General features: G+C 40.6%; 1 protein-coding gene across 1 annotated transcript; it reads right to left on the bottom strand.

Moving 5' to 3' along the window:
• Positions 1–5,792: 5,792 nt before the first annotated feature.
• LOC121577246 (receptor-transporting protein 2) lies at positions 5,793–9,226 on the bottom strand. Its single transcript, XM_041891008.2, is given in 4 exon segments — positions 5,793–5,879; positions 5,882–6,040; positions 6,042–6,153; positions 9,011–9,226. Coding segments are annotated over 4 exon segments (513 nt in total). The 5' UTR covers positions 9,166–9,226.
• Between the last annotated feature and the right edge of the window lie 1,182 nt (positions 9,227–10,408).

Below are 10,408 nucleotides of genomic sequence, written 5' to 3'. Positions count from 1 at the left end.
ATGGGGTTGAGATCTGGAGACTGGCTAGGCCACTCCAGGACCTTGAAATGCTTCTTACGAAGCCACTCCTTCATTGCCCGGGCGGTGTGTTTGGGATCATTGTCATGCTGAAAGACCCAGCCACGTTTCATCTTCAATGCCCTTGCTGATGGAAGGAGGTTTTCACTCATACCATAAAGGTTATGTCATCATCATGAAAGTGGAAAAGGATATGTGGCGTTTGGACATATCCCTCTTGAATTAACAAAGAAATAGCTCGGAATTCATCAAAAGCTTTTCCATGATAGAGTTTTATTTATTTATTACTTATTTTATTTTTGGTTATGGGTGAAAAACATCCATGTAATGGGTGAAAAGAAAGCAAAGAACAGAAAAGAGTGACATGCTGTATCTTGCACATTGAGAGAACATTATTCTTGTAGTAGTTCACGCCTACTACCACACCCCATCATTAACAAATGTCTTGTGCAATAAAACGTGTTTTACCTTCATTACACTGGATTACAATTACAAATAGACACACTGTAGAGTAACACAGAAAATCCCAAAACAGAAAATACAGACCCAACAGTATTGTTGGTGTACCAGCAGAATAAGTCAATGACAGAAATAAAGCTTTGTTTGTACACACACTGTAAAGAGTATTAGGCGTGTAGCAGGCTAATTCTACCATATTCTACCAGGCTTTGAAACGCTTTGTGCTGGTCTTCGAACAAAGGCCCATACTGCAGGCTTCGCAATGGGCACTCTCATGGGGGGACCTTCATCATCTTCATCATCAAAATGATGTCTGTTTTTCTTTCCCAGGTTCTCGTGGTAGCACTTGATACGAATCTTCTCCATCAGTTTCTCCAGTAGGACTTCAAGTTTCTCCTCATCGAAACTGGCCTCCTCCATAAGAGCCTCATCACACTGCCTGCATTCCTGACGTAAGCGCCGCACTTTAACCATTCCCTGCCCTGACGATAGACGCATGTGAAACACCACTTGCACCCGGCCAGAGGACCAACTTCTGTTACACTTGGAGCACCTGAACCTTGATGTGGAAATTGGAGAAATAAGGAAAGTGGGTTTCAGACACAAGCAGTTCTTGGAGAAATAGGGAAAGTGGGTTTCAGACACAAGCAGTTCTTGGAGAAATAGGGAAAGTGGGTTTCAGACACAAGCAGTTCTTAGCAGGGCAATTGTTAAAATCCACTACGGTGCTGTTGTGTTGTACTCAACTTGTGTTGTACCTTGCAGAACTATTCTTTGTAATTCTACACCAGGCACAGTCTGTGTTTACAAATAAAACCTTATTATTAGAATTACAAAGAATTCAGTCTGTACCATTGTGTAGAATTACAAAGAATTGCATTCAAACATACTTTTGAGAGGGCTACATGAAATCTAGAGAAATATATTGAACAAAAATATAAATGCAACATGTAAAGTGTTGGTCACATGTTTCATGAGCTGAAATAAAAGATCCCAGAATTTTTCCATACGCACAAGAAGCTTATTTATCTCAAATGTTGTGCACTAATTTGTTTACATCCCTGTTAGTGAAATTTTTTCCTTTGCCAAGATAATCCATCCACCTGACAGGTGTGGCATATCAAGAAGCTGATTAAACAGCATGATCATTACACAGGTGCACCTTGTGCTGGGGACAATAAAAGGCCACTTTAAAATGTGCGGTTTTGTCACACAACACAATGCCACAGATGTCTCAAGTTTTGAGGGAGCGTGCAATTGGCATGCTGACTGCAGGAATGTCCACGAGAGCTGTTGCCAGAGAATTGAATGTTAATTTCTTTATCATAAGCCCCCTCCAACATCGTTTTAGAGAATTTGGCAGTACGTCCAACCGGCCTCACAACCGCAGACCATGTGCAACCACGTCAGCCCAGGACCTCAACATCCTGCTTCTTCACCTGCCGGATCGTCTAAGGTGGGTGCTGAGGAGTATTTCTGTCTGTGGGGAAAAACTCATTTGGCTGCACCCCCTGCCCAGTCATGTGAAATCCATAGATTAGGGCTTAATGAATTTATTTCAATAGACTGATTTCCTTCTATGAACTGTAACTCAGTAAAATCGTTGAAATTGTTACATGTTGCGTTTACATTTTTGTTCAGTATACAGTATAAATATATCTATCTACTATATATATACAGTGGGGGAAAAAGTATTTAGTCAGCCACCAATTGTGCAAGTTCTCCCACTTAAAAAGATGAGAGAGGCCTGTAATTTTCATCATAGGTACACGTCAACTATGACAGACAAAATGAGAAAAAAAATCCAGAAAATCACATTGTAGGATTTTAATGAATTTATTTGCAAATTATGGTGGAAAATAAGTATTTGGTCAATAACAAAAGTTTCTCAATACTTTGTTATATACCCTTTGTTGGCAATGACACAGGTCAAACATTTTCTGTAAGTCTTCACAAGGTTTTCACACACCTGTTGCTGGTATTTTGGCCCATTCCTCCATGCAGATCTCCTATAGAGCAGTGATGTTTTGGGGCTGTTGCTGGGCAACACGGACTTTCAACTCCCTCCAAAGATTTTCTATGGGTTTGAGATCTGGAGACTGGCTAGGCCACTCCAGGACCTTGAAATGCTTCTTACGAAGCCACTCCTTCGTTGCCCGGGCGGTGTGTTTGGGATCATTGTCATGCTGAAAGACCCAGCCACGTTTCATCTTCAATGCCCTTGCTGATTAAAGGAGGTTTTCACTCATACCATAAAGGTTATGTCATCATCATGAAAGTGGAAAAGGATATGTGTGCGTTTGGACACATCCCTCTTGAATTAACAAAGAAATAGCTCGGAATTCATCAAAAGCTTTTCCATGACAGAGTTTTATTTACTTATTAGTTATTTTATTTTGGTTATTGGGTGAAAAACATCCATGTAATGGGTGAAAAGAAAGCAAAGAACAGAAAAGAGTGACATGCTGTATCTTGCACATTGAGAGAACATTATTCTTGTAGTAGTTCACGCCTACTACCACACCCCATCATTAACAAATGTCTTGTGCAATAAAACTTGTTTTACCTTCATTACACTGGATTACAATGACAAATAGACACACTGTAGAGTAACACAGAAAATCCCCAAAACAGAAAAGACAGACCCAACAGTATTGTTGGTGTACCAGCAGAATCAGTCAATGACAGAAATAAAGCTTTGTTTGTACACACACTGTAAAGAGTATTAGGCGTGTAGCAGGCTAATTCTACCATATTCTACCAGGCTTTGAAACGCTTTGTGCTGGTCTTCGAACAAAGGCCCATACTGCAGGCTTCGCAATGGGCACTCTCATGGGGGGACCTTCATCATCTTCATCATCAAAATGATGTCTGTTTTTCTTTCCCAGGTTCTCGTGGTAGCACTTGATACGAATCTTCTCCATCAGTTTCTCCAGTAGGACTTCAAGTTTCTCCTCATCGAAACTGGCCTCCTCCATAAGAGCCTCATCACACTGCCTGCATTCCTGACGTAAGCGTGTGCCGCACTTTAACCATTCCCTGCCCCTGACGATAGACGCATGTGAAACACCACTTGCACCCGGCCAGAGGACCAACTTCTGTTACACTTGGAGCACCTGAACCTTGATGTGGAAATTGGAGAAATAAGGAAAGTGGGTTTCAGACACAAGCAGTTCTTGGAGAAATAGGGAAAGTGGGTTTCAGACACAAGCAGTTCTTGGAGAAATAGGGAAAGTGGGTTTCAGACACAAGCAGTTCTTAGCAGGGCAATTGTTAAAATCCACTACGGTGCTGTTGTGTTGTACTCAACTTGTGTTGTACCTTATGGAACTATTCTTTGTAATTCTACACCAGGCACAGTCTGTGTTTACAAATAAAACCTTATTATTAGAATTACAAAGAATTCAGTCTGTACCATTGTGTAGAATTACAAAGAATTGCATTCAAACATACTTTTTGAGAGGGCTACATGAAATCTAGAGAAATATATTGAACAAAAATATAAATGCAACATGTAAAGTGTTGGTCCCATGTTTCATGAGCTGAAATAAAAGATCCCAGAATTTTTCCATACGCACAAGAAGCTTATTTATCTCAAATGTTGTGCACTAATTTGTTTACATCCCTGTTAGTGAAATTTGTTCCTTTGCCAAGATAATCCATCCACCTGACAGGTGTGGCATATCAAGAAGCTGATTAAACAGCATGATCATTACATAGGTGCACCTTGTGCTGGGGACAATAAAAGGCCACTTTAAAATGTGCGGTTTTGTCACACAACACAATGCCACAGATGTCTCAAGTTTTGAGGGAGCGTGCAATTGGCATGCTGACTGCAGGAATGTCCACGAGAGCTGTTGCCAGAGAATTGAATGTTAATTTCTTTATCATAAGCCCCCTCCAACATCGTTTTAGAGAATTTGGCAGTACGTCCAACCGGCCTCACAACCGCAGACCATGTGCAACCACGTCAGCCCAGGACCTCAACATCCTGCTTCTTCACCTGCCGGATCGTCTAAGGTGGGTGCTGAGGAGTATTTCTGTCTGTGGGGAAAAACTCATTTGGCTGCACCCCTGCCCAGTCATGTGAAATCCATAGATTAGGGCTTAATGAATTTATTTCAATAGACTGATTTCCTTCTATGAACTGTAACTCAGTAAAATCGTTGAAATTGTTACATGTTGCGTTTACATTTTTGTTCAGTATACAGTATAAACATATCTATCTACTATATATATACAGTGGGGGAAAAAAATATTTAGTCAGCCACCAATTGTGCAAGTTCTCCCACTTAAAAAGATGAGAGAGGCCTGTAATTTTCATCATAGGTACACGTCAACTATGACAGACAAAATGAGAAAAAAATCCAGAAAATCACATTGTAGGATTTTTTATGAATTTATTTGCAAATTATGGTGGAAAATAAGTATTTGGTCAATAACAAAAGTTTCTCAATACTTTGTTATATACCCTTTGTTGGCAATGACACAGGTCAAAATTTTCTGTAAGTCTTCACAAGGTTTTCACACACTGTTGCTGGTATTTTGGCCCATTCCTCCATGCAGATCTCCTATAGAGCAGTGATGTTTTGGGGCTGTCGCTGGGCAACACGGACTTTCAACTCCCTCCAAAGATTTTCTATGGGGTTGAGATCTGGAGACTGGCTAGGCCACTCCAGGACCTTGAAATGCTTCTTACGAAGCCACCCTTCGTTGCCCGGGCGGTGTGTTTGGGATCATTGTCATGCTGAAAGACCCAGCCACGTTTCATCTTCAATGCCCTTGCTGATTAAAGGAGGTTTTCACTCATACCATAAAGGTTATGTCATCATCATGAAAGTGGAAAAGGATATGTGGCGTTTGGACACATCCCTCTTGAATTAACAAAGAAATAGCTCGGAATTCATCAAAAGCTTTTCCATGACAGAGTTTTATTTACTTATTAGTTATTTTATTTTGGTTATTGGGTGAAAAACATCCATGTAATGGGTGAAAAGAAAGCAAAGAACAGAAAAGAGTGACATGCTGTATCTTGCACATTGAGAGAACATTATTCTTGTAGTAGTTCACGCCTACTAACACACCCCATCATTAACAAATATCTTGTGCAATAAAACTTGTTTTACCTTCATTACACTGGATTACAATTACAAATAGACACACTGTAGAGTAACACAGAAAATCCCAAAACAGAAAATACAGACCCAACAGTATTGTTGGTGTACCAGCAGAATAAGTCAATGACAGTAATAAAGCTTTGTTTGTACACACACTATAAAGAGTATTAGGCGTGTAGCAGGCTAATTCACCATATTCTACCAGGCTTTGAAACGCTTTGTGCTGGTCTTGAACAAAGGGCCCATACTGCAGGCTTCGCAATGGGCACTCTCATGGGGGGACCTTCATCATCTTCATCATCAAAATTATGTCTGTTTTTCTTTCCCAGGTTCTCGTGGTAGCACTTGATACGAATCTTCTCCATCAGTTTCTCCAGTAGGACTTCAAGTTTCTCCTCATCGAAACTGGCCTCCTCCATAAGAGCCTCATCACACTGCCTGCATTCCCTGACGTAAGCGTCGCACTTTAACCATTCCCTGCCCTGACGATAGACGCATGTGAAACACCACTTGCACCCGGCCAGAGGACCAACTTCTGTTACACTTGGAGCACCTGAACCTTGATGTGGAAATTGGAGAAATAAGGAAAGTGGGTTTCAGACACAAGCAGTTCTTGGAGAAATAGGGAAAGTGGGTTTCAGACACAAGCAGTTCTTAGCAGGGCAATTGTTAAAATCCACTACGGTGCTGTTGTGTTGTACTCAACTTGTGTTGTACCTTTAGGGAACTATTCTTTGTAATTCTACACCAGGCACAGTCTGTGTTTACCAAATAAAACGTTATTATTAGAATTACAAAGAATTCAGTCTGTACCATTGTGTAGAATTACAAAGAATTGCATTCAAACATACTTTTTGAGAGGGCTACATGAAATCTAGAGAAATATATTGAACAAAAATATAAATGCAACATGTAAAGTGTTGGTCCCATGTTTCATGAGCTGAAATAAAAGATCCCAAAATTTTTCCATACGCACAAGAAGATTATTTATCTCAAATTTTGTGCACTAATTTGTTTACATCCCTGTTAGTGAAATTTGTTCCTTTGCCAAGATAATCCATCCACCTGACAGGTGTGGCATATCAAGAAGCTGATTAAACAGCATGATCATTACACAGGTGCACCTTGTGCTGGGGACAATAAAAGGCCACTTTAAAATGTGCGGTTTTGTCACACAACACAATGCCACAGATGTCTCAAGTTTTGAGGGAGCGTGCAATTGGCATGCTGACTGCAGGAATGTCCACGAGAGCTGTTGCCAGAGAATTGAATGTTAATTTCTTTATCATAAGCCCCCTCCAACATCGTTTTAGAGAATTTGGCAGTATCGTCCAACCGGCCTCACAACCGCAGACCATGTGCAACCACGTCAGCCCAGGACCTCAACATCCTGCTTCTTCACCTGCCGGATCGTCTAAGGTGGGTGCTGAGGGAGTATTTCTGTCTGTGGGGAAAAACTCATTTGGCTGCACCCCTGCCCAGTCATGTGAAATCCATAGATTAGGGCTTAATGAATTTATTTCAATAGACTGATTTCCTTCTATGAACTGTAACTCAGTAAAATCGTTGAAATTGTTACATGTTGCATTTACATTTTTGTTCAGTATACAGTATAAACATATCTATCTACTATATATATACAGTGGGGGAAAAAAGTATTTAGTCAGCCACCAATTGTGCAAGTTCTCCCACTTAAAAAGATGAGAGAGGCCTGTAATTTTAATCATAGGTACACGTCAACTATGACAGACAAAATGAGATTTTTTTTCTCCAGAAAATCACATTGTAGGATTTTTTATGAATTTATTTGCAAATCATGGTGGAAAATAAGTATTTGGTCACCTACAAACAAGCAAGATTTCTGGCTCTCAAAGACCTGTAACTTCTTCTTTAAGAGGCTCCTCTGTCATCCACTCGTTACCTGTATTAATGGCACCTGTTTGAACTTGTTATCAGTATAAAAGACACCTGTCCACAACCTCAAACAGTCACACTCCAAACTCCACTATGGCCAAGACCAAAGAGCTGTCAAAGGACACCAGAAACAAAATTGTAGACCTGCACCAGGCTGGGAAGACTGAATCTGCAATAGGTAAGCAGCTTGGTTTGAAGAAATCGACTGTGGGAGCAATTATTAGGAAATGGAAGACATACAAGACCACTGATAATCTCCCCCTCGATCTGGGGCTCCACGCAAGATCTCACCCCGTGGGGTCAAAATGATCACAAGAACGGTGAGCAAAAATCCCAGAACCACACGGGGGACCTAGTGAATGACCTGCAGAGAGCTGGGACCAAAGTAACAAAGCCTACCATCAGTAACACACTACGCTGCCAGGGACTCAAATCCTGCAGTGCCAGACGTGTCCCACTGCTTAAGCCAGTACATGTCCAGGCCCGGTCTGAAGTTTGCTAGAGTGCATTTGGGTGATCCAGAAGAGGATTGGGAGAATGTCATATGGTCAGATGAAACCAAAATAGAACTTTTTGGTAAAAACTCAACTCGTCGTGTTTGGAGGACAAAGAATGCTGAGTTGCATCCAAAGAACACCATACCTACTGTGAAGCATGGGGGTGGAAACATCATGCTTTGGGGCTGTTTTACTGCAAAGGGACCAGGACGACTGATCCGTGTAAAGGAAAGAATGAATGGGGCCATGTATCGTGAGATTTTGAGTGAAAACCTCCTTCCATCAGCAAGGGAATTGAAGATGAAACGTGGCTGGGTCTTTCAGCATGACAATGATCCCAAACACACCGCCCGGGCAACAAAGGAGTGGCTTCGTAAGAAGCATTTCAAGGTCCTGGAGTGGCCCTAGCCAGTCTCTAGATCCCAACCCCATAGAAAATCTTTGGAGGGAGTTGAAATTCCGTGTTGCCCAGCGACAGCCCCAAAACATCACTGCTCTAGATGAGATCTGAATGGAGGAATGGGCCAAAATACCAGCAACAGTGTGTGAAAACCTTCTGAAGACTTACAGAAAACATTTGACCTGTGTCATTGCCAACAAAGGGTATATAACAAAGTATTGAGAAACTTTTTGTTATTGACCATATACTTATTTTCCACCATAATTTGCAAATAAATTCATTAAAAATCCTACAATGTGAATTTCTGGATTTTTTTTCTCATTTTGTCTGTCATAGTTGACGTGTACCTATGATGAAAATTACAGGCCTCTCCATCTTTTTTAAGTGGGAGAACTTGCACAATTGGTGGCTGACTAAATACTTTTTTCCCCACTGTATATATTTTTAAAAATACAGCATTTACCCTTTAAATTCAAACTTTAATGTCAACTATCAGTCAAATGTATTTGATTTATCAGATACACACAATTACCTGTTGTTTTTGGTTGTCTATGTTAGCACCCCAACAGTAACACACGTTGCCAAGAATATCAAAGGACTCCTACCTTGCAAATGCCCCACTGATGTACTGATGCCAGCCTGATTCCAGGCTGTTTGCCTCAATGGAATCATCAAACTCGATACGCCAGCTGTCTCTCTTATTCATCTTCAGTTGCTTGACCTTTGACTGAAAAATACTAATCCATCCTTGGTTAGTCATTGCTCTTTTGGTGAAGTAGTAGCCACAAGCGTTGACTTGTTCTTGTTATGCTTCTTCTTCACACCCACTTATACTCTAGCTAAGGATGACCTGGCAGTCATGCAATTAGCACTTTCTTACAACTGCCTTCAACAGAAATGCTATGGGGAAAGTGAAACTTAAGTGCTGTTAGGTTTCTATTTCAACTGATAGTCCTGGCCCAGCTAGCACATTTGTTTCCTTGGAAGTTGTGGAAACGTATTTTTTTTTTGTTTCCCATTGGTTCTGGGAACAAAGCCATACGTTTCCTGACCGGTAAAACTGAACGTTTTTAAACGTTCTGAGAACAGAAGTGAAATTCTTTCCTGTTCTGGGATCCTTAATTTTTTTATTACAGGGAGGTTCTGAGGACGTTTTACTATGGTTCCCAGGGAGGTTTTAAAGGTTCTGAGAACAGAAATTAACTGTTTTGAACTCCAAGCACAGATAGGGCACATAAATGTTTATTTGTTTAGGCATTAATCATGCAAACACATTTTTTTTTTTCTTGTGGCACAGCCTCACTGAAATTCAAACCTATGATATTCTGTTTTTTATCCATGGAATTAGTCCAATGCGCCACCAGGATAGTCTATTCAAACAGACTCCATTTCAAAGGAAACAAGCACTCATTAAGATCAAGTATGGACAATTAGTGGGCGCAGCCAACACACCCTGTGGTCCTCTGTAGCTCAGCTGGTAGAGCACGGCGCTTGTAACGCCAAGGTAGTGGGTTCGATCCCTGGGACCACCCATACACAAAAAAAATATGCATGCATTACTGTAAGTTGCTTTGGATAAAAGCGTCTGCTAAATGGCATATTATTATTATTACCTGAACACACTTAACAAGATAGAGGCTAGAGTTTTTGATGCTGAGAACAGAATGTATATGTTTTTAAATAACTTTCTTAGAACGTTCTTTGAATATTACTAACGTTTTCTTGTGGTTTTATGGAAAGTTTTCTTAATGTTCTGAGAACATGACTTTAAATATAACCATGAGGAAACCTGCAGAAACGGTATGCTGAAGTACTTAAATTCCCACAGAAGAACGTTGTTTCTTAATGTTCTCAAAACGTTCTGAGAACATGACTTTAAATAGAACCATGGGGAAACCTGCAGAAAACATTATGCTGAAGTACTGAAATTCCCACCTAAGAAACTTATGGTTCTCAGAACATTATGTGCTAGCTGGGTATCCTGCACCATTCCCAGAATGTTG

This window comes from Coregonus clupeaformis, unplaced genomic scaffold (genome assembly GCF_020615455.1).
Source record: "Coregonus clupeaformis isolate EN_2021a unplaced genomic scaffold, ASM2061545v1 scaf2504, whole genome shotgun sequence".
Taxonomy (NCBI): domain Eukaryota; kingdom Metazoa; phylum Chordata; class Actinopteri; order Salmoniformes; family Salmonidae; genus Coregonus; species Coregonus clupeaformis.
The sequence above is the reverse complement of the archived record's forward strand: the minus strand, read 5'-3'. Positions and strand labels throughout refer to the sequence as shown.